Raw genomic sequence first — 26,587 nt, 5'->3', positions numbered from 1 at the left:
TTTTTTGACACTCTCTTCACATTTCTCTTTTCAATGTCAATGCCTGCTCTCTGTTTTTGTTTTCTCTCAGCGAAAATGTTTATGATGATGTCATTATTCAAGACATATTTACAAATACTCGTATTTACAAAGTGAATTAAATTCTCATTCGTAATATGAATGTAAATTCAGAATTATAAAAACTTAAGAGCGAGCATTTCCTACATTTCATATACTTAATGAACATGGAATATTTTGAAAGAGCTAAAATTTAGATTTTGAATGGAACACATTATTCACGCTGCTTTTATAAATATTTAAGTATTTCAATAATTAGTTTGCATGCAAGTGAACTAGTTCCAGTTCCGACACACGCTAGCTTGTAAAAGATAATAGTATAAATTGAATTACTGATTAGATTAGTTATTGCCTCAGTGAAGAACAAATTAATTCAAATAATCTTTATAACGAAGAAAGTCCCCTTTTTTATGGAACTCAAAAATGTAATATTGACAAATGAAAAATTTTAACTGTAAATAATAATGAGTCGACTACTTTTAGGAAGAACATGACAATATAAGAGTCGCAAATAGTACCGAACATGGAGTACGAAATATTGTATTCATATTATATTGACCACATTAACTATTAATAATTATAAATTTTGCCCTTATCGTAGAAACCATAAATTCGATTTTACTATCACAAATATGCGGGTATATGACTGTTTTGATTGTATTTGGCAGTAACTATTAGTTATGCTGGCATTACATACTTGACCAATCGTTAATCAGTCATTGTTAAAGTTTAAGGTAAAAATAAGAACTCAAAATTGATATTGTTATTATTGTTTACTTAATCTGACTTTCGAGAAAACATTTGACTCATTTCAACTCTCATGGATTCACTGATGGATTTCAAACCATCGTCACATGTTGAACTTTTATTTTTTTGAGGCTCCACAAAACGACCGGCGAAAAAAACCGCTTTGGGGTTGTGTATGAAGAAAATGAAGGGATGATCGACCTTAAAGGTTTTCTTCTGCATATTCAAACTCATGGGCACCATTTTCATAACTGAAATCAAATACAATTATTTTAATTTTGTTTTTTTATAATATTAAGTTTCTGCTTACAGGTAACAGCCGCAGCTTCAGATCCCGCCTCATTGACTTTAATGTATCCACGGTGTTTGGCAGCTGAAATTTTCTGTCCAGTTGGCGTTGTAAAAAGTCGACTCAGATCCGCAGAATCATCGAATAACTTCGATATGCCTAGCTAAAAGTAAAGTAATCATTTAGAATACTGTTCAATTCGTAGTGGAAATTATTAAATAAGCAAATACCTCTTGCAGTGTCTCCCTTAGATCCAAATCAAACTCTAGACTAAACCTGGGCATGGCTATTTCCACATCCTCCATTGTCATTCTACTTTCAATGTCTGCTAAATCGATCGTCTTCAAATTACGCTCCAGGTCAAGCAGACCCGTCGTCTTATTTGGGAGTATGATGAGCAGGGATATATTGGAGTCCTCGTAGGGCAGCTGAACGGCTCTGGCATCGACTTCCGGCAGCTCAATGTACTTAAACTTGTCTTCCTGATACATCATGTCAACCTCGACGTGCCTGTCCTGGTCCACATAGAAGTCATCAGACATTGTTGATTCGGGAGTGAAGGGCTTCTTGAACTTTCCCTTAAAATACAGGGCATTCACTAGAACAGCACTTGTATCCGCATTCACCGCATCTGGTTGTAATAAATGTTGTATCTTGTTCTCCGTATCCTTCATTACCAAGTCGTTTATTGTATTTGTCGCCTCCACGGCATCGGAAAATTTCAGTGCCTCCGGTTGTGTGAGGAAGTAATCCTCAGCAAGTTTACGGAACTCGGACTGCAAAGTCAGCGTTTGGTTAACAAATAGTCGATTCACGGATCTTAATGTTAACCTGTCACCATAGCTGCAGTGCTTTGTCCAGAATTCATGAAAGCTTTTGGCAATTTCCTCCCGTTCATCAGATTCCAGCCTCAGTCCGTGACGCAGTTCCTCGGCCGTCGAACCATCCGCTCCCATATAGGCATATATCAGCGATGTTTGTATCGAGACAGGTGAGATAATTGCATTAACGCCGGTGACTTTTCTATTTGTGGAACTGTCCCTAGTAACCACATCGAACAAATCTCTTGCGAATGCATTGCAGCTTTTCTGGACCTCGGTCATATTCCAGCACAGCACAAAATCTGTCAGATATCAAGAATTTATTACAAATCGACAAACCGAATACTCAGTTATTTCACTTTTCAATCAAGTTTTTTACAGATTCGTTTCTAATTAGCTTCTGTTATCACACCTCTATTATATCTATTATTCTTTTAAAAAATAAAATCTGTCTTAATTAGTTCATATCTGGACAATTTTTTAATTTAGATAGCAATATCATATTTATTACAATATCTGTTCCAAATTTCACGGAAAATTGATTATATATCATTAAAGTACTTGAATAGATAACTGAAAAGAAACACCTTCACAATTGTTTGCTCCGTCAACTAAAACCAATAACCATAAGTACTAAAAAAAAAAAAAAAAAAATGGTAATATAACTGTCTTTTCTTGGAGAGAACTTCTAAAATATTAATATAATTGGTCTGACACTGAGAAGCATATTAAAATGGAAAGTGATTAGGCAATTTGTTAGCTTATTTAACTAAAAAACGTCAACAATGGACACAAAAAACCAACCGTCTTAACCGAATATATAGAACTGACTAACGGCATCGGTGAATCAGCCCAAAAACATTGTCAGAAAATGTTCTCTAGATAAGATAATGGGCGGAGAGAATGTAAAAAGTAGACCGCCTGGCTGATATTAGTTTTGTACCCTTTGCACACAACAAGTTGGTAAAAAGGGGTATAATAACATTTTCAAAACGTATGTAACATATGCAAAAATAGTTTCTTTATTCTAGAATAATTACTATTTCATTAGAAGATAAACGTTTTTCAAGAAGAAAATAAAGCGACGGATTAGATTGCATACTATGTAGTGTATCTAAAGCTGATTAAAGGGTATCTCCTAGTCGAACACAGGACTAGAACGTTCTTAATTTATTGTATTATAAATTTAATACGTGTGAGTTAGATTAACTAGTCAATGATAGTCATACTTTATTATTATAGGCTCATAATGGTTTAACTGAATACCAATGAATTTACTTGAAAACTTACTACAAAGCGAAGAGAATGTTCAAGTTGTCTTCAATTATTGCGTGCTAGAGTTGCGTTAGTAACATGACTCTTCTTCTCTTGGTCTCATTATTATTATTTTTGACTCACTCTTTTGTTCTATTAAAAAGAGTTCAAATAAATCAAAAATGCTGTAGGCGAGAATGTACGAATAGGAGATGCACTTTTTGCAATGCGTACAGCTCTCTCTCTCTCTCTCTCTCTCTCTCTCTCTCTCTCTCTCTCTCTTATTGCCATAATTTTTACTATCGCATATCGATACTGCCGCGAAAAACGTGTCAATATATAGAAAATATTAACAAAATCTGCAGATTGTTTGCAACACGAGAATGAAAACGAAATTGTTTTCGAAAATCAACTGAAATACTAGTGCTGTTATCAGCATTGCTTATGTACATTGTACAATGTACATACATATGTACATACATTTACCGATTTATATACGCTTCTAAACGAAGCGCAGATTCGAAACAACGGTGTCTAATTTCCATTGACAATTACTGATAAGAAGAGCGACAAACAACAAATGAGAATATTATTTACAAATTGTCAGGCAGTCTGAATCGCGCTTCTGTGCGCACAACTTGTTTAACTTGTATAACTAAACAAAGAACATTTTTGTGTTAAATAGTTTATTACCCTACACTGATATAAGCCAAATTAGTCAGTGAAATGCGGCGACTTTTGCAATTAGACGGTAAGTAAGCTGAAAACAACAAGAGAGCGAAAGCTGCACATAAATAATAAAAAAAAAAGAGCGAGCATTAAAAGAGAGAGCGCTTGATGAGCGAGCGAGTTCGCGTAGTGCATGCAGCAAAGAGAAACGATATTAATTGAGAGCGCAAACCTGTTGTGTGCATGGCTGTGTGTGGATATAAATGTGCAAGTGTGTGTGTGTGTGTGCTTTTTGTGTGGAAAAACAATTGTGAACTAAGCACAAGCATTCAGTTGGCCAAACGACGTCTTAGCAAACAGAACAGAGAGCGCTTTAAATATAAAAGATAACGAGAATTAAAAAACAATACAATTGGAGAAAGCCAACGCACAGATTGTTGTGACATTTAAAAAGCAATCCGTATTTAGTTAGTGAGTTAAAACAACAAGCAAGACGGCTAAGCAACGCCAACAACTGAACAACATTCGACGAGGTGACTCAGCCAGTGGGAATTACATAAAAATAATGAAATCATCCACAGTTTAATTATTGCCCAACACATACTTAGACACACACATAGATTTCAAATGTTTTGCTTTCGTTCCACAGTCTGTGTGACGCTCTCGCTGCTGCTGCTGCTCCTACAACTCGCCCAATCCCAGCACCAATCCCAGCTCCAATCCAAGTCCATACTCAACACCATGGCCAACACCGATAGCAACAATGTGGCCGAGTTCTCCCGCCGGCTGGCCAACTTCTCCATGGAGCTGTACGGCAAACTGATCTCGCTGAAGCCCAATCAGAACGTTGTCTTCTCCCCCTTCTCCATCCAGAGCTGTGCGGCCATGGCTCGGCTGGGCGCCTCGGGAGAAACAGCCGCCCAACTGGATCGTGGCCTTGGTCTCATTTCCAGTGATGCGGCACAGATCGCCAGCAGTTTCCACGAAGTGATCGCTGCGTATGAAAACAGTACCATTCTACGCATTGCCAACAAGATCTACGTAATGAAGGGATATGAACTGCGGGATGAATTCAGTTCGCTGCTCACCAAACAGTTTCTATCGGCTGCGGAGCATGTGGACTTTGCCAAGAATGTGGAGGCAGCGCGTCTCATCAATTCCTGGGTGGAGCAGCGCACCAACAACTTGGTCAAGGATCTGGTACCGGCCAGTGCCTTGGATTCCGATTCCCGTCTAGTGTTGGTCAATGCCATACACTTCAAGGGCAACTGGGTGCATCCATTCCCGGAGCACTCCACCCACAATGAGCGTTTCCATTTAAATGAAATCGATGGCATCGATGTGCCCATGATGAACCTAAAGGAACGTTTGCGTTATGCCGATCTGCCTAGTCTGGATGCCTCAGCACTGGAATTGCCCTACGAGAACTCGGACTTGTCCATGTTGATACTGTTGCCCAAGAGCAAAACTGGTCTGCCACAGCTGGAGGAGAAGCTACGCAATACACCGCTTGCAGAGATCACGGAGCATCTGCACAAGACTCAGGTGCTGGTCAAGTTGCCCAAGTTCAAGTCCGAGTTTGAGGTGGAGCTGACAGACGCCTTCAAGCAGGTAAGCAATCACTAAGTTCACAGCTTGACTGATCTTTAATTTGAATTCCCTTTAGCTGGGCATGACGCACTTGTTCTCGAATCAAGCGGACTTTAGCAAGATGCTCAAGAGTCCGGAGGATCTGAAGGTGTCCAAGATCATACACAAGGCCTTCATTGATGTGAATGAGAAGGGCACTGAGGCAGCTGCCGCCACCGGTAAGTGTGATCCACTTATTTTATAATGCACTCATCTATTTCACTCCTTCATCATGTTGCATGTTGTCTCTCTTGGCCTGTTTCTTGGGTTCATCTTGTCTCCGTTCTCTGTCTGTTCTCGTTGCTAGGCGTTGTGGTGCGTAAGAAACGTAGCCTCATATCACAACAGGAGCCAATCGAGTTCCATGCAGATCATCCATTCATCTATGTGCTGGCACATCAGCAAACTCTGCCCTTGTTCTTCGGTTCCGTTGTGCAACTAGACGTGGCAACTTGCTGCAGTTGTGCCTCAACAACAGCAGTCAACGAACATGACGAGCTTTGATTACAATTACAAATACGACTAGATAATAATATTATAAAAAAAAAGCACTTCAAAACGGGTATCTATTTATACAAATAAAATTAGTTTTCTTCTCAATACATTTAGTATATATTAATGGGTGTTTAGTTCATTTTATATCATAATTCATTGCCGATTTACATTACCACCGCCTTACCAGGTCTATTCATTAATGAATTGACTTTTAACCAGCTGTGTTTTGTCTTTAATTTGTATAGCTCTCAAGCTGCAACCAATGTGCTACAGAATTGAACCACCACCCATGTTGTTCCATGCGAATCATCCATTTGCTTTTTATATTATTAATAAATTGGGACTAATTCTCTTTGGTGGCAAGATGCAACGATTTTGAGCAATCATCGGAAATCAAAAGCATTTTATACGAATTTAACCATGCACATTATAAAAAATTTATAATCATTTAATAAACAATATTATTATAATTCCTAAACATGCATTATTTGTATTGATCTTTTAACTGTGCATATTAATTTTAAAATTACAAACTATTAACCCTTGCAACTAACCTTATGACGTTGCTAACCTTATACATAAAACATAAAGTCATTATTTCCTGGAAACTGACTAATTTACTTGTTTCTTAAATTTATGAAATTTATTCACTCGGTTGGCTCTTATTTTCTATTCATCTGTATGTGTTTAGAGTTTATATTTGTCTTTAATTTTCACAGCGATGACTATAAGCTGTGATATGATGATGATCGAACCGGATCCCATCGACTTCTTTGTAGATCATCCATTCTTTTATTATATTTTCAAAGAGAAGAATGCGGTGCTCTTCGCTGGCAAACAGTGCGGCAATTTTCAGAAGAATTGAAAATATGCTCTGCTTCTAAATTAGAGTCAATTAATTATAAGTATTTAACTATGTCGAAACTTTTGACAATACATTTATTAATAAAATATCACGTTGAATCATTTAAAATTAAGCAACGATATTGTTATTTGTTTAATGTATTACTCATGCTATAACTGTGGTTTTCATTACTAATCTAAGGGAATATTCTAATCATTTTTGTTACGTTCTGGCTCTCATTTCTACAGCAATGGTCATGTGTAATGCATTGACGCCCAGGTTCCAGCCGGATCCCATAACTTTTTATGCCAAGCATCCATTTAATTACTATATTATCAATAAGCAGAGCACGTTGCTCTTCGCTGGCAAACAGTGCGACAATTTTCAGAAGAATTGAAAATATGCTCTGCTCCTTAATTAGAGTCAATGCCATAAAGTTCAATTTAAATATAAGTATTTTGCATGACATATATTAATAAAGTAACACCTTGAATCATTTTAAATTAAGCAACGATATTGGTATTTGTTTATTGTATTACGCATGCTATAAATGTGGTTTTCATTATTAATCAAAGGGAATATTCTAATCATGTTTGTTTCGTTCTGGCTCTCATTTCTACAGCAATGGTCATGTGTTTTGCATCGATGCCAATGTTCCAGCCGGATCCCATAACTTTTTATGCAGAGCATCCATTTAATTACTATATAATCAATAAGCAGAGCACGGTGCTCTTTGCAGGAAAACTACAAAAACTTTAAAGTTTAAACATCACATAATATATACACCAAAGCATATTTATAAGACTGCACACGGTGATAATTTACTAAGCATTTTTTACTAAACAAGCATGTGAAATTCTTTAAATAAAACTACAATACAATAAAACAATTTATTGCATTTTATGACTTGCCCACAGTTGTCCGCATTATGATGGTATCGGCTATTCGAGGACTCCACCGTAAACAATTCTATGCCACGCATCCGTTTATCTACTACATAAAGTCACAGCGTAATGTTCTGCTCTTTTCCGGCAAGCATTTGCGTTGAATCGGCGAAGACTACAAATAAATAAAAAAAAGAGTTGTTCTTTAAATTTCATTTCAAAATCAAAATATAAAATTAAGTAAACAATCGAATTTAATGGATTTATATGTTTCTTCTGGACATTTTTTTTTAAATATAATCATGCACCTTTATTTTTATTTAATTTCGAGTTTTATTGCATTTTAAAGAATTATTTAATGCGAATTTAAATCGCGCGCGTTTCACATGATATTTTCCGAACTTTGCATATTTATCGTCAAGTCATCGCCCGACATATCGATAAGAACGATAAATGTTGAAAGCAGCACTTAGTAATCGTAATGTTATGTCAATGTTATTAACAGACTCCTAACAGCTGTTAAATTTAAAATTGAATTTAAATTCGCAGTATTTACCTCCATTAACTTATTATCAAAAATGAAGAATATTTTATTTCATCGCATAAGCAAAAACAATCTATTTGACATTATATAAGGCCATTTTGATGATAGTTATCGTTCGCTGTAGATAACATTATGAGCAAATGTTAAGTTAACATTGCCTAACTAGAGTTGTCTCTGTTTCTCCTTTTCAGTCCAATTAGTTATTTGAAAGAGTGCGGACGTGTCGCGCACTAAATATAAAATAAAAAAATAATAGAAGCACTGCAAATGCATATAAAAAGTAAACGCCGCATTCGATTAGTCAACAGTGCAATTTAGGGTACATACGTACTGCAACAAGCTAAATAAGAACAAATAAGTGCAAGAACAAAGTAATTAAATTTATATTTGTAAGGCATTTGAAACGCAGCCAAAGAGTATTTTTTAAAAGTGAACAGTGAGCGAATAGAAATCTGCCACCAACACATATTTTCACATTCTCGCTTCCTATACAGTTTCGTGCATCGCGTGTGTGTTTGCGCGGCACTGTAAGCGTGTGTGAGTGTTTCGTTGTATGTAAACGAAAGATAAAGAGACTGCAAAAATATTCGCTGCTGTATAAAAACTTTCGACTTCAGTGTTGTACAGTGTGTGAGTGTGTGCGAGTGCAAGGCACGTGAATGTCGCAGAAACACCATCAGTCCTATCAACCGCTACCAACTGCCGCGGCTGCCATGGACAATCCGGCGATGAGCAACAGCAGCAGCAGCAGTGGCAGCAACGATGACGTTGCCGGTTCGGAGCCGCTCGGATTACCTGCGACTTACTCGTCACAACAGCTCGTCACATCCGATTTTGATTCAATGGAGCGGCTGCGAGGCAACGATCCTGAACCGCCTCCACGCTCCACAACAGCCAGCCAATGGTTCACCGTCGGCGTCCTCTGCTTTGTCAATCTCATCAACTACATGGATCGCTTCACAATCGCGGGTAAGTCGATAGTTCAATTAGATTAAAGCGCACACATTAACAACAATTGACACCCGCATATTGCACTAATTGTAGCTAACAGCTATGTCACTTTCTCTAATTGAAGTCAAACAGCCATTAGATATTAACAGGCGATACTATAATTCTGACCCGCATTGTTTGTTGCTTATCAAACTGACGAGAGCTGCGCCTGTTGCATATAAATTGTATGCAATATCAAATACAGTTAGTCAAGTAATTTTTGAGACAAAGAAAATGCTTTTGAAATATTTATCAGTTCTTAATTATTTTTTAACTTGTCATGAATTAAGAAAGATAAATCAAGATATTTTTTAAGCTAGTCAAAACAATTACTTGACAAACTGTAACTCTCTTGAGAGTATTTAATTCTCTGCAATGCATTAAAAGTTGTTCTTTTAATTTTTGTTGATGTTGTTATCATCATCGCGTGTTTCAAATGCTTTCGTAGTGTTTATAAAGATAACGGCCCGACAATACGTTGGATTAAGTTTATGACGTCACAGCTACTAAAATATTCTATTTTTGTGTTTGTGTCCGTAGAAATTACGCGTAGATGAATAGTACTAGAAATATAAACATCATTTGCATGACTAATCACATCAGCATTTGAATCATACGATTTTGTTCATATCTCACTTGATATGGCCTTATATCGGAGACCACAATTTCTATGACTTTGAGGCAATCAATCATGGGGTGGGGGTAGTCAAATTTCGTGAAATCTTAACACTTTTATGCGAAATAACCACCTGACATGGTGTGATAACAAATGTATATACCCGTCTACAATTTCGTCTCTTAAATCTCCGATTTCTCGTGACAGCTTAAACTTGAAAATTAAGCAGAGATCTTGGTTTATTTATTGTAAAAATCTAGTAGAATTCCATTGTTTATATCAAGTGTTAGATTTTCCTAAGTAACACGCTTATCAATTGTTGTTGTGTAACTATATATATTATTAATATGGCGTGATTAGTGCGTGAGTCATATCTGTTTTACAATCTTTTTACAAGTAAGGGAAACTTGTTTACAGTCGACAGTCGACGGTTGACTGTTGAGAGTGTGATTAGCGATTATAACAAATAATACAACACTTAAACCAGTTGCACATGTTGCCTGATTAGTTGCATTCACGTTCAACCTAATCTAAATTATTATGTTGCACATACAATACTTATTTCTAGTTGTTTATGTGTATTTATATTTAATTAAAACTTTTCACAAGCTTTGCATATTATTCTTTTATTTATTGCACAAAAAAAAGAACAAACTTGAACTTTTAAGCTTAATCATCACTTTGCAATATGACGACCAATGACACTTGTCATTGATAAGAGCAAAGCAACCAAGGCCAGACAGACAGAAAGTTGTTAACCAACACTATTAAGTTTTTGGCCCTGCAATTACAAAACTTGTGAAAACTTATAAGCATTAATAATTGATTTGCATATTAGCTAAGCTATTAACCCTTGGTATGGCATGATCTCCGATTTGGAAAAGGTTATTTTTTTTAAATAGAAAATTTCAATTAAGAATACAATTCTTTTTAGTTTTTTAAATTTCTTGATAATAATTTTTTTTATCACGTGCTAATATTATAAAATTTGTATCATATTTACTAAATAGTAATAATTAAAAAAACAAAGCTTTGAAATTTATTAATGAAATAATTATTTTTTCTTAAATAAATAAAAAAAAATAAAAGCGATTATTAAAAAACATTGCACATTTTTATTCGAAGTTCCGAGAAATATAAGTAAAATCGGTTTGTTGCGATATGCTTCACAGATATATAAAGGGTTAATGGGCAAACCAAACAACAAATAATCGTACGATTTTCTTTAATCAACAACACTCTTAAGTTGTAGGGACTCATCAACGCGCTATTTACCGGAAATAATATTATTATTATTATGTTATATATATAATAATATACGCAAATTGGGCGATAAGTTGTATTCATACAAACATGAGTTCATATACGATAAACAGATTGTCCGTCATGCTGCTTATTCATCATTCATATTTGTATTCGCAATTGTATTCAGATTCAAACTCACATTCATAACCCTTTTTTTTTTGTGCATGTAGGCGTGTGTCAATTATTTAACGATTCTCTCCAGACTTGTTTATTTGCATTTATTTATTGTGAATTTTATACTTATGGAAATTGCAATCAGTTCTCCATTTAGTTATTAACCTTTTAAGTTTATATGCGACTTAAAAGCTAATATACTTGGCCTAAAGTTTATAGTTTTCTATTTTTGTTTTTATATATGTTAGCAATTATTATATCATTAACAATTAGTTCCAATGCGGTTGCAATTGATGACAGCGATAAGCGTTATCAGTTATCGCTTAATTAATGATTATTTGCGCCTTATCACGAACAACAAAAATTGCAGCTAGCACTGCATTGCATGGCACGTGGCCAGAACAGGTTAAAGCCATGTGACTGGCATTAATTGTGGCTGTAAGCCCAATTGTGTCTTTCAAATTGTGTTGGTGTTTCAACCTTCATTTTTGCAATTTGCAAATTTTCGATAATACTTGTATCTATTTCGACACGAACTCATTATCATAAATGTCGTGCTCGACAGTGTCGAATGTTGTGAAATATTTTTGGGTCTGATGTTTTATACTCGCACTACGCGGCGTATACGTTATATGTACATATATCGCCTGTTGTTGTGACTGTTGTGACTCGTTTAATGATATATGTACATTTAATTATGGTTTCAAACCCGCGTTGCCCTTTACTTAAATAAACAAAAGTCTCCCACTTTGAACCCATGATGCAAATGATCTCATACTTAAAAATAATCGTATGAATCGAGGTATCACAATTTATCGCCTGATATGTCGTTTTTTTATTTGTATTTTTTTTTTTTGGTTATCCTTTCAGCGTAATTCAACATTCACATTCCCAATCCCAAAACAATTTTGCTTTTCATTCATTTATATCTGAATAATCTGCTGATGCAAGTTGTTGACAAAATAAATTCACACCGAACTTTGCTCTAATATATTTCAGTGATATTTATGTACATTTAAATCTGAACATTTAAATGCTTTAGATCTATAATAGTATATATATAAACAGCTGTATACAAATATCTTGAAAACAGGCCATGCATTGCCTACGTAATCTTTTGGCCACTTTCCAAAAGAAAAGTCAACCCAACAACAAATTAAATACTCGCACAATAATTGTCAACAATTTTGGACGTCAATTGCAGTTGGAATTTTGAATGATAAAATAAATGCTTAAAAATTAAATCGTATGTTGCTCAGATGCTAAATACTAACTTAAATATTACGTGATCTTTTGCTATTGAAACTTTGGAGCGTTACCTTTATATTTGTATCTTTTTTTTTTTGATACAGCTATTTTGCATTTTATTCGAGTTTCTCTCTCTCTCTCTGTTTCTTTGTTTTATTTGCATAACAACAATTTTTGGTGTTGCCGAATTTTTGCTTAGTTTAATATTACAAAACTGTAACTGAAATTCGCGTTGAAAACTTTCATTTTGAGTGGTTTGAATGAAATTTCACTAAGATTCAAATAAATTGAAATACTGGCCATACTTATTTTTGAATTTTATTGTTTTATTCGTTATTTTAAACTTGTATTTTGAGTCGTTTGGCCTGTACAATGCTCAGTCAATTATAAATTTTATTTTATATTATAAATTTTATTATTTATTTCTTTGCAACATTTATTTTGATTTATGAACTTTCTGTTGATAAATTGTCTTTGAGATACATATTCTGTACATTAAAAGTCAAACATTTGCTCTGATTTTCAACATTTCATACATATTCACACAATTACTTGTTCGATTTGACACTTTTGCATTGCACAAGTTGTCAAATGTTGACGTTGTGTTTGTTGTTTTTGCTTGCCTGCATTTTACATTATTTCCTTTTTTTTTTGTCATTTTTCATTTGTGTTTTCTGTGTCAATGACCGAAAGGCAGAGAGACAAACGACAAACGGCAATAGCGACAGCAACCTGTAAAAAGCACAAAATAAATAAACAACAACTAACACAACAACAAGAGTAACCGCAACAATAGAAGAGTTTACACTGTGCTCTTTACTCTGTGTATGATAATCGATGTGCACAGATTTCTATTTTTCCAAAAGAAAGTCTCAAGCTTTCCCAAAATGAAAACGAAGGGGAAAAAGTGTTATTAACGTTAATTTTCATTTAAGACATCTCGACAATCGAAGCCTTTTAACTGACGCTGCAAATCGCGCGATTTTTCAAGGCCAATCAGAATCGCTTTCAAGTTGGCAACATTTTCCATTCATATTAATGAGGCAGAGGCAACTTGACTCGTTCCACCAAATCATTCTTAGTAGCCAACGTCTGCCAAGTGACTGCGACTATCTGGAAGCACTTAGTTCCGTCTGGCCAAGCAGAGACAGAGAGAGAGGAGTAGAAACTGGTTCTTGAATTATACTCTCAAGTTTCTATAACCGGCGAAAATATGCCGATATGCTCTCGCAATATATATTTGTAAGCACAATAACAATAATAACAACAACAACAACACGCCAAGCCTTCGTCGCCCTCTCCCACCTCTTCGCTCTCCCTCTCTCACTCCTACGTCAGCTTCGAAGACAGCGCAATGCTAAAAATGCCATAAACAAACGTCGAACCTTGCAAATTGCTGTCTGTAAATATATTTACAGAGCGTAAATTGCTCTCTCACTTCTTACTCACACACATGCTCTCTTGTGCATACATATATGCACACATATGCGGTTACACACCCCACATTGCTTTTATCGCGTGGCGCTCGTCGCTCAGTTGGCGTCCTTCTTCTCCTCTTCGTACTCACACTCGTACGCGTACCGTTACGTCACTGGCCAAACAAACGCGCTGATTGGCTGAAAAAATCGTACGATAAATTTCTCATAAAGCGAAATGTGCAAAAGACCCAGAAAATGAAATAATTAAACATAAAACGTCAGCCGAGCGTTTTGCGGTTGCTGATTCACTTCGTTTGACTTCGTGCCACGTCGACCGAAGCGTTCGTTCGACTAACGATTCACAACTTGTTGAGCTTTTTGGTCAGCTGGTGTTATAGTATTGGTATTGGTAATACCGGCTCTTTCGGCCTTCCCCTCCATACATACATATATCTCATTACTCTTGACTAACCAATATTTGTATTTATTTTTTCGGGTTTATATCTTTATACTTTTCGGGTGCATATGCACCTCATAACAAATAGAACCTTTTGCCGTTAGGTTTTGACTGTTATTAAAGGCCAATGCACGTACATACATACATTCATATGTGTTTAGCTTGATTTGTGCATCGTTAATTATAGGAAATTGAAGTATTAAACATTAAACAGCTATTGTCTAGGTCGTGTTGTCAATGGTATAATTTATGGCACTTTAAATGACTTGAATATCCGTCAGTTAATTAGAAAACAAAATTTATATATAGATGGATGATCAGCCGGAAATACTTATGAGTCTTAACTGAATGCCAGTTGCAAGATATATTTTATTTTCTTTAAAACTTGTTATCAACTTTAAAAATAACCAAACAAATACAATCTTAAAACTGATATACAATATTTATCAACAATTGGCATGAGTTTGAGCAGACTTATAATTAAAAATATTGCGATATGAATAAGGTTATATTTATTTGCTTATTTTAATTTGTTTACTTGCTCATTACAATGGAATTAGTATGAGTATTAGCCTTGAAATTGCGCTGATATTTTGAATTTGAATAACAGCCGCAAAAATTGTAAATTTACTTTATTTAATAGCAAGTCATAAAAGGTTAAGTATACCTCTATGATTGTTACTTACGTAAAGCTATTCATATTGGCTTAAGCAATTAGCAATTAGCCTTACCAGACTTTAACAATCACGCGCTAATCTCGAACTATCAGAAACACATGTATATTTAACCTAAACTAATGTTACCTCTAATTCTCTCTTTTCTCCTTTTCACAGGCGTGCTAACCGAAGTACAGTCCGACTTCCATATAGACAACGATGAGGGGGGATTATTGCAGACTGCATTTGTTGTCTCCTACATGGTATTTGCACCCCTCTTCGGTTATCTGGGAGATCGGTATTCCCGCCGTTGGCTAATGGCTATAGGCGTCGCGATGTGGTCAACAACAACATTACTGGGCTCATATATGCACCAATTCGGCTGGTTCCTCACATTCCGGGCTCTAGTCGGCATCGGGGAGGCATCCTACAGCACCATAGCCCCAACAATAATCTCGGATCTGTTTGTGAACAGCATGCGGTCCCAAATGCTGGCCATGTTCTACTTTGCTATTCCTGTGGGCTCTGGATTGGGGTAAGTTATTAACAAACTAGTAAACCCAACTGTAAGAGACCCTGCACCAGTCAGAGACCTTCACGCCAGTGTTGTCTTCCAGGTCAAAGAGTTACAAACTTCCAAGTGTCATAACTTATTCAAAACTGAACAGATTTTCAAGCGGAATGTCATTTTAATCATGAGTTGTCCTCTAAATTCATTCTGCATTCAAACTTTGTTCATTTATAAAATTTTAATTTTTTCGACCAAGACTCGATTTTGATGGTAAGGGTCCCCCCTTTGAAATTTTGAAAATTCAAAATTTTAAATCTCAAGTTTTCGCGTTTAATCAACTCCTTATATTGTAATTAGTATAAAACAACACTTTAAACTTGTTTCTGAGACCCTTCATTTTTTTGTAAAAAATCATGCAGAATTGGATAAAAATTTTGACTTGCAAAGTGACTAACTCCGAGGTCTGACCAACTTCAAGCTGTCATAACTTGATCAAAACTGAACCGATTTTCAACCGGAATGTCATTTTGATCATGGTTTGGAGTCTAAATTCTTTCTATATTCAAATTTTTTTCATATAGAAAATTTAATTATTTTCGACCAAAAATCGATTTTGATGCTAAGGGTCCCCCCTTTGAAATTTTGAAAATTCAAAATTTTAAATCTCCAGTTTTCATTCTTAATCAACTCCTTATATTGTAATTAATATAATAGAACACTTAAAACTTGATTCTGAGACCTTTGATTTGATCAGATAAAGTACTTTGAAAAAATAAACGATCTAGTGTTCAACTTATAAGTTATTTAAAAAGAAAAGGTTATAATAACAGTTATATATTTCTTTACTAGAGAATTAAAGATCTTCAAATGTATTTTTTTTTTGTTATTTTATTAATGAAAACTAAAAGTATTTAAATTCAAGAAGGAATATAATATGAATAGCCTTTGTATGTCTTAAGTTGAGGTTTTATAAAATGTCTAGCCATAGCTCAGGTAATGTAGTCTAGGAAGGCAATAGTTGTGCTCTATATAGATAGTAGACGAGGCTACGATTACGAATTGATTAGAGGCGTCTGTTATCAGTTGTTGACAGACAGTTGACTGTCGGGTTCTGCTTCTGGTTCTGGTGCTGTTTAGTCACGTGTTGACCAACTCTCAGTACTCTGATCTCTCAGGCTGATGTCGTGAGAAGCAGTCGCTGATTTGATCAGCTTCAGGTTAAGTTGAAAGTTTAATTGCACAGTTTTCCAGTTATTTATAGCAAATCAAATGCGAATTTAAACTCAATTAGGTGGAATTCACTTAAGTGGGGTCAATTGGAGGGGGAAAATGTCATGCAATTGGCAGCCAATGCAATAACAACAACAGAATTCCGTCAATTCGGTCAATTTGTCAGGTCTTCTGATCATAATGACATCTAACTGATTAACACATATATTTGTACACTTGCAGCTACATTGTTGGCTCAAAGACGGCGCATTTGGCCAACAACTGGCGCTGGGCATTGCGTGTGACGCCCATATTGGGCGTGATCGCTGTGGTGCTTATCTGCCTGATCAAGGATCCCAAGCGTGGTGCTAGCGAGGGTACACACAATCTGGAGCCAACCACATTCTGGACGGACATCAAGGAGTTGGTCAAGAATCGTTCCTTTATGCTGTCTACGGCCGGTTTCACCTGTGTGGCATTTGTGGCCGGAGCATTGGCGTGGTGGGGACCCACCTACATTCATTTGGGCCTCAAGATGCAACCTGGCAACGAGGACTTGAAGTTGGATGAGTAAGTATGCCCCCCTCCCCCCCGTTTTCTGTCCACCAATCTCTATAAAACACTCTGTTGTTGTTGTGCTCAATTCGAAAAGTGTTTCCTACAAATTTGGCCTGGTCGCAATGGGTGCTGGCCTAATCGGTGTACCGTTAGGCTCTTTTCTGGCCCAACGCCTGCGACACCGCATCGAGAACTGTGATCCCTATATCTGTGCCGTCGGACTGTTTATATCGGCACCCATGGTCTTTTTGGCCCTCATCATGCCCAGAACGAGTGGAACTTTCTGCTTTATCTTTGTGTTTTTGGCCCAAGTGACGCTCAATCTGAGCTGGTCCATTGTGGCCGACATGCTGTTGGTAAGAGCGCTGATAACCACAAACAGTGATAACAACAACAACGACAACAACAATTACAACTGCCACTTGTCTCAGTCTCAAATTTAAGCTCAATCGCAAATTTAAGCCTTGTTCTGTTAACGTTTCTTCTAACCGTTTCTTTTTTGCTGCCTTATTTACCACCTGCACCAATTTTATAGCGTCTCATTCATATTTGGGCTTATTACCATGTTCGCTGGTCTGCTGGGCGTGCCATTGGGTTCAATTCTATCGCAGCGACTGAGGAAACGCTTCCCGACCTCCGATCCCGTTATATGCGCTACTGGCCTGCTGCTTAGCGCTCCGCTTTTGACCGGCGCCTGTTTGCTCGTTTCTAGCCAAACCCATCTGACATATACTTTAATATTTTTTGGTCAATTAGCTTTAAACATGAACTGGGCAATTGTTGCGGACATTTTGCTGGTAAGAACGAAACAAATGACAAACACAACAAAAAACAAATTACCGCAAATATCTAACCAAATTATTGTTTTAACACTACTATTCCAAAAAAAATTCAACAAATTGTATAGAAAAAAAACTGCTTTTTTGGCTTTTGTAATTTTGCACTTTAGTTTATGTTCAATTTGTGTATAAACATTTATTAACTTTTTACTGTTATAACACTCACACACACACACACACGTGCACGTTCATTTCACACACACTCACACACACATGCTGATTTTATGGTTTTGGTGCACTGTTCACTGTTGGTATTGGTGCAAACTTTCCATAAAATAGTTTTATTTGCCATTGTCCTTTTTCTCATTAAATATCTGCACGCATTTCACATTCTTATTCAGGGTGGCAACCCTGCTCAGCTGGGGGAAACAGCCCTCAAAAAAGGGGACGTTAGCCCCCAAGGGGTGCAGCACGAGGGTGGGTTTACAATTTATCGTTGACAATGGTAAAATTGCATAGATTGCCCTTAAAGAAAAATGTTGGTATATTTCTCATTTATTTACAGTTACTAGAAGTAAATGATTTTTTCCTTTGAAAAAAACAAAAAAATCATAATTTACTGTTCCTGTTATTAAATTTAAAAAGAAGGATCAAAGTTTTCAAAGGATTTACTGAACGTACTTTATTACACTTAAACAGCCATTAGTTGATTTTTAACAGAATCCAACAAAACTCGAATTTTATTGAAAAATGTATCTTTTCTACTCATAAGACCGCCCTCGTGCTGAAAGAATTCCATAAATTACATTGCTTTATGCAGCTTTCATTCCTTCCTCCCCCAAAGAGTATAAGACAGAACAGACAACTCTCTCTCTCTCACTCTCTCTCTCTTTCATATTCCGGCAACGAGACATTGCCTTGGTGTGGTTTTATTTATGTGGCAGTCACGTTTCGTGGCCAACAGATGTTTTTTGTACAAGAGTCTTGGCTCTTTTACAGTTGATGTTGATCAGCTGTGGAAATCGCACGTATCTCATTTAAAACTATGCCATAAGAATCGCTTTTGGGTTGGTGTTATTTTGGGAATGCATCAGTTCCGCTTTGGCGACGGGGCGTATGAGCAATATACACGAAATCTCAATTGGCTTTTTTATTTTGTTCGGAAACTGCTTATCTAACATCTAGCCAGGTCCAAAAGAGCTTCGAGGTGGCACCACGATATCGTATGATTTTATTTATTATACAAGTATATTGCGATATATCTGTATGTATGTATTTATTTGTTTATGTACCTGTAATCAACATTGCCTATAATTTTGTTTAGGAATATTAAATTTGTTAAATTCCTTTGCGCTTTTTATTACTATTTGTTGCCTTTACACACACACACACGCACACTCACATATACATAAATACATGTCACTTATTTTGTTTATAACAGTAAACAGTTAATGTAGATATTTGATTTTTGTTGTATAAAATTGAAACTAGTAACAAAAATGTAGACAACAAATTGCCACAGTCAAAATTCTTGGTTTGTCAGTCAGTCAGTCGGATGGTCGGATGGTCGGTCGGTTGAGCGTTTAGAACTGTTCCCAAGCGCGGATATGCCAGCTGTTCCCACTTTCGATTAATGCTAGCGACGACACAAACCCAATTGGCTACCCGTTGCAGCGACACACTCTGAAGTGGCGTCATCTATTGCGAGCTTTTGAGACTAAACTTGATTGACTGTGGCTATTGCACAACTTGCTTATTTGCACTGCTTATCACCTGCTATGCTATTCTAACTACTACACTTGTTGTTGTTGTTGTTGTTGGTAACACTGCTTGTTTAGCTTTATCTCTTTTGCACATCACTAAATGAACCTCTTGCATTTGTAGTATGTGGTGTTGCCCACTCGTCGCTCAACCGCCGAAGCCTTTCAAATATTAATCTCACATGCGCTGGGCGATGCCGGAAGTCCGTATCTGGTGGGAGCTGTAAGTAATTTTAATTTCATATTGTAATAAATAATAACTAATTGAACTCTTTAACTTTAGATATCCGTTGCGATTAAGGGTCATCTTAGCGCGCAGCCGAAAATGATCAGCCAGCCGAGTTTACAGAGCATGTCGCAAGTGTTGGAAAACGCAACGGAAGCTGTAACGGCAACACTCAGAGATATGCAGTTCACGCCCACAAAGAGCGTAAGCATTAAAGAAACTATGAATTTATTTTTATTCGTTTAATGACTTTGTTTTTGTTTAATACAGAGCTCGAGTGATGTGATTTCATTTGAAGCGCTACAGTATTCACTATTCTCCACAACCTTTGTTGAAGTGCTGGGCGGCATTTTCTTCCTGTGCACTGCTTGCTATGTGATCAAGGATAGACGCAAGGCCACACAAGCATCTATGGGTAAGCATCTCATATATGTATGTGTACACTGTATAGTGCTGGGTATGCGACTCTTTCTCTCTCTCTCTTTCTTCTGGCTACTCTAATTCTAAATTGTCTATTCCGATTTTGCTGTTTCGGCTCCTCCTTCTTTTTTTGGCGGCGTTTTTAGTTAAAGATTTGAATTTGGCGCCAAGCGATAACAAGACAGATCTTTTTGATTCGGATTGCCTGGTCATGTGCACCGATATTGCGCTGCGAGAGCGAGCGTGACAGCTTTAACCCAGGTCTAGAAGTCCTAGTTGTTGTAGCTAACTATTTTGGCCATACATTTTTCGGTAGGTGGGTCACCAAAAATTATCAGTTTGCCAAATTCTGTTACGTTTCGTTTTGTTTGTCGTCGGTTTGAACTAACCACATACACGTATGTGAAGAAGATCGATAGCCATTAAATTATAATGTTTGCTCCCATAAAACTCACATACATACATACAAACATATATATATACACACTCGCATACAGGCTCTCGTAGAATTGTGAATGCAATCCAATTTCTTTGGCCAATTCAGCTGCAATCGCTTTATCTGTCCCTAACATCTTGTTTAATGTTATTGTTAACAATGTTTATTCTTTATAATGTTGTCCTAATCAATGTCTATCGCTTACAGAATCGAGCAATCGGCAACAGATTGCAAATAGACCAGTAAGTGGCTAATATCAAGCGATCCAAGAAGTTCTGCTGCGCACTCATCGTGAAGTTCTTTTGGGTGAAATGATACTGACTGAGAATCATCTTTAAAATAATTTATGAACACACATCATGCACATACAAACATTCATATATATATACATATTGCTGCTGTACTAGAAGAAGACTGCAATAACTTAGGAAACACGAATCTTGTGTCTAAACACTCTTTTAGTAACTGTGAGCGATATGTAATTCAATATCTACACTCTCTACATACGTATACACGTATATGTATGAATATATACATATATATATATATATGTAATTTTACACATGTATTTCATATATTGTCGTATTGTTTTTTAAGACTCCTCCTAAAAAGCATAAGAGAAATATATTTCTATATAAGGAGGTCATGGTTCCTATCAAGAAAACTGATAACGGCAGACTACGTATATGAATATGTACATATAGTTATCGAAATCGCGAGGATCGCAAGTCATATTCATCAAATTTTACTCGTATAATTAGCTGTAGATCCTATTTAATTTTACACTCAAAATCAAATTAATCAAATGATTAGGGGACAACATTTCATACGTAATTCTCGTTTAATTTCTCCCTTAGACTTAAGTTGAATCAAATTTTGAATATAATTAAAAGAACACCATTTTTATTGTACATAGTTCGGCATACATTGGAATTTGAGTTTGAATTTAATGAACTCTCTTGTTTATCTCAGGCATGAACGTATGGAATGTTTTATGGGGTATATAACTTTGTAAATAAATATTTAACACCCGGCCATAAGTGTTAAGCGCGTAGTCTCTATAAATAGATATTAATATACATATATATACATTATACTTATATTATTAATAATTTTATTTGTATCTGTAACCGTAGTTAGTGCGTTTAACAAATTGGAAACAAAAAGAAATTAAAGCAATTTGAAATAAAAATAATCACATATTAAAAATAGCAACAATATATCATTTTTTTGGCAAGTCACGTAAGTATATTTATATTTCTAGATTATTTAAAGTCTAGAAACAAAAACATAAAATTGATAACGATAAGAGATTTTGCTTATTTCACATAAATTTTGTTTCAAATTTTCAAAAAAAAAAAAAAACTCATTTTAAACCGTTTACGACTTGATGTTTTTATCGTTTGAACACTTTATTGAGTGCAAAGATTTTCAAACATGATAAAGCCGAATTTGTTGAGTTATCTGTGCAGGTAGACATTTTCAAATTTGTACAATTTCAAAACAAATAAATATACTTAATTTGGACTGATAATTATACTGCTAATTATACGGCTCGAGTCAAAGTCTTGATCTATGTTGAACTGTTGACGGCTGATTTGTTTGTTCCATTACTCCTACTATAATTTTCGTTGCATAATTTACAAAAATTTGATGATTGAACATGATTGAGCCTGTTTTATTAAGCTACCTGTGCAGGTAGATATATTCCGGGTTGATATCGTATTTTACAAAAACTAAATTATTCAAAAGAGTTTTTTTAGATGTATCTGACACTTCCTTAATTTAATTTGCATAACAAAAAAATGTTGATAAATATCAAAAATATTTAAATAGTAAATACAATTTATTTAACTCTTAATGAATCGGTAATTAAATTCGATTGACAAGGGATTTTTTTTTAAATCTATTTATTGACATATAATTACCAATTTTGAATATTTGTATAGTAAAAATAATAATACTGATGGAATAATTATTATTTTATTCGTTCAATTTTTTGCTCTAAAATAAAAACTATTTTTAAGGTTTTTTAATTATGAGTGTATATTAGGGTGCAACGATTTTTTCGAAAAAAAAAAAAAAAAATGGTACCCCATATTCGTAATCAAAAGTCAATTTTAAGATATTTTTACCCTTACGTTTTTAGTCCTTGCAAGACGAAAATTATGTTTTAAGCACAATTTGTCTTTGTATTTGAAAGTCCTGGTCTTAACACGAGTTTTGATACCAATCTTGTCAGGATCGGACTAAAAATATATATTAAAAAAAAACACGTTTTTCAACTCAAAAAACGGGGACTAGAAATTGATTTTAGAACTATAGTTTCTCGGTGAAAACATCTTAGAATTGACCCTAGTTTTTCGAATATGGTACCATTTTTCAGTTTTTTTTTTTTTGATAAACCCAGCTTAAATTTTAAGTAATTTTTAAATATTAATGTACATAAATCCAGGACAACAAATAATTTTGTAAAAGTGTTCCAAACCATGCTGGAATCTGTTAAGAACAGTAAACCCATCGAGGCCCCGATAAATGGTATTTGTAGGTAAAAATGCAAACGAATTCAAATAACAGAATACAAAAAATTAATAAATAAAATAAGAGCGCATAGCAACCATTTTAGTTATCTCTTTTAGCGAATTTAAGTCCGCCTGTATTCAAGTCCGTCCATCACAACAAATATTACGTAAATACGATGCTTAGCCAGACTGTTATATTTGCATTATGTGTGTGTGTGTGTGTGGGTTTAAGTGCCAAGCGCTCTTATTTCTTTTTATTAAATGTTACTCTTAGCGTGAGGTTAAAACGAAAACGGAAAAACAACAAAAAAAATACACATGTTAAGCAAATGTATGTAGCAGGTAGAGAGCGCAATATGAATCCTGTAGCGCCGCAAAGAAACGATCGTGCATGTGTGTGTGTGAGAGCGATGTGGATTTGTAAACAAGTATGCATGCATGCATGTATGTTTGCCTGTGCTGACAGCGAAATATATAAGAAGCATGGGAGAGCAAAACAAACGTTTCAGTACGTTGTGGAATTCTTAGATGACAAGACCTCGCTGGTGGCGTCGCAACGTTTGAAGATTTGTTATTATTTTGAATTGGTAATTAATAATAACTGTACTTTATGGATAACCAAATTGTAAGTTCAAGTGCACATTTTCTATTTATGAAATGCGATTGGGTTAACCAATATTTTGATATTTAAACCACAGCTTGGAACGAAATTTGAGCTACCCAAAAGTCCTGCGTCCACGCTCAATGGGGAATACTATAATGATGATGATAGCGATAGTGAAGTGGAATTTGTTGGAACTTATCGCCCACAAGCCAATACGATTAATTATGCGAATAGTCAGCAAATATTTGAACATGCCAATTTAAATGGCAACTGTTATATACCGCACATAACCTCAAATGTGGGACAAGCCAATTTAAATGATACCGGTTATATACCGCACATAACCTCAAATGTGGGACAAATGCCGTTGTTGCTGGCAACACCGCCACAATCACCGCACGAGACGCAGACGCAGACACAGGACCTGGACATGCCCTCACTGAGGACCCTGCTGTCCTACAACTACGCTCCAACTGGATACATAATGCACATACCCTGCTTCCTGTGCAAGCAACCCTTCAACAACATTGACAGCTTACGGAATCATCTGGGAATGCATGCGGCACAGATAAACCGAAACAGCGGAGTCACTCCGGTGCCACCACCACCACATTTTCGTCCTTATATGGAGCCTATCAATATAAATGGCACATATCCTGCTCCTGTTTCTGTTTCAGTACCTGTTCCACAATTGCCAACTTATGTGCCGCCAATAATAAATATGAATAGCACATATCCTGCTCCTGTTCCCGTTCCTGCTCCTGATCCTGTGTCAGTTCCACAATTCCCAGTTTATGTGCCGCCTATAATAAATATGAATAGCACATATCCTGATCCCGTTCGTGCTCCTGCTCCCCTTAATGCTCCTGTTCCTGCTCCTGGAGCAACTTCAACTATACAGGACCACAAAGTGTCAACGGAATCAACAAAATTCACGTGTGAACTTTGTGGCAAGGTGCTGAGAACAGAAGTGTGCCGGATTATACATCAAAGGATGCACAACATGTCGCCGGAGCTAAGGAAGAAGTGCACCACAAAGGTATTCAGGTGTCCTTATTGCAAGAGAAGCTACCGACTTGAATACAATCTGATGAAGCACATGCTGGTCAGACATGGACCACATCCAACACCTCCCACAGTTGCAGCCACGCCCACATCCCAGCCAGAACTGCCAACGCAGCCAACGCCACCATCATCAGCCGATGGTGAAATAAATACACCCATTAATAAAGTCTGGAGCAGCAAATTTCAGAAACCGCTCCCATCATTAGCCGATGGTGACATTAAGAAACCTACTAGTAAAAGGAAAGTTTGGAGCACCAAATTGCTGAATGCCGTTGCAGCTGCCAATTACAATCCCGCCAATGAAGCCGCCTCCAAATACAAGTCACCCACTGAGGAAGTGCATCAATCATCGGTGAATCCTTTGATGTTGTCGAAACCAAAGCAAAAATATGCGCTACGTTCTCCCTTCTGCAATCCGTATGTTAAAAACAGTCTTTTGAAAATCTGAATATTTAAATACTTTTGTATTTTTAGAAATCTCTGGGTGGACTACGATAATCACATTCCATAAGCTATGGGATTCAAAACAGGCTGAATTGTTATATATGATATATATATTATATATATATATAACATGTGTTCTATTCATATAAGTTATTATAATCAAATACTGCACAGATTTTCATTTCTTATCGCATTACAAAAGCGACCGGACATAGCATTTAAATCTGTTATCAAAACCGTTTAATTGAGCTCAATAGTTTTGAAAAAAAAAAAAAAATATCTTTAGTATTGTACGTATTAAATATGTACTTATATGTATAATATATAACTATGAAAACGTCGTGAGAAGAACATTAAAGTTTCCGAAGCATCGAGACGAAACCAGAACCCGAAGCAAGTCGTTGATTTTCATACATATACACAAAACAAATTTTGCTGATAACTAAAATTTATTGTGCAGCTGTATATGTATATGTATAAGGTTTCGTAACTCGATCCATCCACTTGAGACTTTTTTCATCGTCCGCGACACTCGAAGTAATAAACAAATCGCTGGATGGCCGTTTTTTTTTCTCTTGTGTTCGTTATTGCTCAAAAATTCGATCGTCAGCAAAAAGATTCATATATGTATGTATAAAGCATATACTGAATTCAGTTGGGACTAACGATCAATGTGGAAAACAACTTTGCTGTCGTTCAAATATTTTTTATTTTTGGTTGGAACCATTTGTAAGTATATTGAAATCAATAATTGTTATTTAGCTAAGAAACAATTGTTACTTATTTTATGTATCAAATAAATGCAATATTATAACTCAAATTGTTTTTATCCTGACGAATACTCAAGATATTTAAGATCTTTTCATTTCATTAAGAAATGTCCATTTACTGATTTTATAATTCCCAAAAAATTCATTATTTTTTAGCTGAACGGCAGTGATATATGTAAGTACATTTGTATTTTTGTACAATCTTGATAAAAAATTATAAATACGCTAGAAATTCGCTGATAATGA

General features: G+C 35.8%; 4 protein-coding genes and 1 long non-coding RNA gene across 15 annotated transcripts; 3 read left to right on the top strand and 2 right to left on the bottom strand.

The window, feature by feature from the left end:
* Positions 1–810: 810 nt before the first annotated feature.
* On the bottom strand, positions 811–2,256 carry LOC117784084 (serine protease inhibitor 42Dd-like). Of its 3 annotated transcripts, XM_034621697.1 has the most exons (4): positions 1,925–2,058; positions 1,324–1,869; positions 1,115–1,256; positions 811–1,055 (listed from the first exon to the last, which is right to left on the bottom strand). In XM_034621697.1, the coding sequence occupies exons 2-4, from the start codon at positions 1,765–1,767 to the stop codon at positions 835–837; spliced, it is 807 nt and encodes a 268-aa protein (XP_034477588.1). In that variant the 5' UTR covers positions 1,768–1,869; positions 1,925–2,058; the 3' UTR covers positions 811–834. The 3 variants fall into 3 exon arrangements, 2 of the variants coding, with proteins under 2 accessions (XP_034477588.1, XP_034477586.1); XM_034621695.1 differs by having other exon boundaries at positions 1,324–2,246; XR_004617401.1 differs by having other exon boundaries at positions 926–1,055; positions 1,115–1,252; positions 1,324–2,256.
* Positions 2,257–3,762: 1,506 nt separating this feature from the next.
* LOC117784082 (antichymotrypsin-2-like) lies at positions 3,763–7,899 on the top strand. 6 transcript variants are annotated; one of them, XM_034621690.1, is made up of 4 exons: positions 3,763–3,919; positions 4,487–5,448; positions 5,504–5,645; positions 7,054–7,217. In XM_034621690.1, exons 1-4 carry the CDS (start codon positions 3,895–3,897, stop codon positions 7,200–7,202), a joined length of 1,278 nt encoding a protein of 425 aa, XP_034477581.1. In that variant the 5' UTR covers positions 3,763–3,894; the 3' UTR covers positions 7,203–7,217. The 6 variants fall into 6 exon arrangements, with proteins under 6 accessions (XP_034477581.1, XP_034477583.1, XP_034477580.1 ...); XM_034621692.1 differs by lacking the exon at positions 7,054–7,217 and adding an exon at positions 6,207–6,439; XM_034621689.1 differs by lacking the exon at positions 7,054–7,217 and adding an exon at positions 5,774–6,031.
* A 500-nt stretch (positions 7,900–8,399) lies between these two features.
* On the top strand, positions 8,400–22,141 carry LOC117784080 (protein spinster). 4 transcript variants are annotated; one of them, XM_034621684.1, is made up of 9 exons: positions 8,400–9,202; positions 15,215–15,572; positions 17,001–17,327; positions 17,851–18,112; positions 19,979–20,077; positions 20,138–20,284; positions 20,351–20,495; positions 20,647–20,812; positions 21,144–22,141. In XM_034621684.1, the coding sequence occupies exons 1-8, from the start codon at positions 8,893–8,895 to the stop codon at positions 20,745–20,747; spliced, it is 1,749 nt and encodes a 582-aa protein (XP_034477575.1). In that variant the 5' UTR covers positions 8,400–8,892; the 3' UTR covers positions 20,748–20,812; positions 21,144–22,141. The 4 variants fall into 4 exon arrangements, with proteins under 4 accessions (XP_034477575.1, XP_034477576.1, XP_034477577.1 ...); XM_034621685.1 differs by having other exon boundaries at positions 20,647–20,816; XM_034621686.1 differs by lacking the exon at positions 17,851–18,112 and adding an exon at positions 17,410–17,671.
* On the bottom strand, positions 9,623–10,130 carry LOC117784086. Its single transcript, XR_004617403.1, has 2 exons — positions 9,860–10,130; positions 9,623–9,786 (listed from the first exon to the last, which is right to left on the bottom strand). It is a non-coding gene; the product is annotated as an uncharacterized LOC117784086 (long non-coding RNA).
* A 1,834-nt stretch (positions 22,142–23,975) lies between the features above and the next one.
* LOC117784081 lies at positions 23,976–26,385 on the top strand. Its single transcript, XM_034621688.1, has 3 exons — positions 23,976–24,083; positions 24,157–25,544; positions 25,602–26,385. The coding sequence occupies exons 1-3, from the start codon at positions 24,069–24,071 to the stop codon at positions 25,636–25,638; spliced, it is 1,440 nt and encodes a 479-aa protein (XP_034477579.1). The 5' UTR covers positions 23,976–24,068; the 3' UTR covers positions 25,639–26,385.
* The last annotated feature ends 202 nt before the right edge of the window (positions 26,386–26,587 follow it).

The sequence above is a fragment of the Drosophila innubila genome (assembly GCF_004354385.1).
Source record: "Drosophila innubila isolate TH190305 chromosome 2R unlocalized genomic scaffold, UK_Dinn_1.0 1_C_2R, whole genome shotgun sequence".
Taxonomy (NCBI): domain Eukaryota; kingdom Metazoa; phylum Arthropoda; class Insecta; order Diptera; family Drosophilidae; genus Drosophila; species Drosophila innubila.
Note: the sequence above shows the minus strand (reverse complement) of the source record. Positions and strands in the feature narration are given on the sequence as shown.

Bases quoted from the DNA above. Each gene is read 5' to 3' on its own strand.
- LOC117784084 (XM_034621695.1), bottom strand. From the start codon at position 2,196: ATGACCGAGGTCCAGAAAAGCTGCAATGCATTCGCAAGAGATTTGTTC. The intron at 1,257-1,323 runs GTATTTGCTTAT...CTTTACTTTTAG, and splicing joins TAAGGGAGACACTGCAAGAG to CTAGGCATATCGAAGTTATT. The intron at 1,056-1,114 runs GTAAGCAGAAAC...ATTTGATTTCAG, and splicing joins TGAAGCTGCGGCTGTTACCT to TTATGAAAATGGTGCCCATG.
- LOC117784082 (XM_034621689.1), top strand. From the start codon at position 3,895: ATGCGGCGACTTTTGCAATTAGACG. The intron at 5,449-5,503 runs GTAAGCAATCAC...AATTCCCTTTAG, and splicing joins TGACAGACGCCTTCAAGCAG to CTGGGCATGACGCACTTGTT. The intron at 5,646-5,773 runs GTAAGTGTGATC...TCTCGTTGCTAG, and splicing joins TGAGGCAGCTGCCGCCACCG to GCGTTGTGGTGCGTAAGAAA.
- LOC117784080 (XM_034621684.1), top strand. From the start codon at position 8,893: ATGTCGCAGAAACACCATCAGTCCTATCAACCGCTACCAACTGCCGCG. The intron at 15,573-17,000 runs GTAAGTTATTAA...GTACACTTGCAG, and splicing joins CCTGTGGGCTCTGGATTGGG to CTACATTGTTGGCTCAAAGA. The intron at 20,496-20,646 runs GTAAGCATCTCA...CGGCGTTTTTAG, and splicing joins GGCCACACAAGCATCTATGG to TTAAAGATTTGAATTTGGCG.
- LOC117784081 (XM_034621688.1), top strand. The intron at 25,545-25,601 runs GTATGTTAAAAA...TTGTATTTTTAG, and splicing joins CGTTCTCCCTTCTGCAATCC to AAATCTCTGGGTGGACTACG.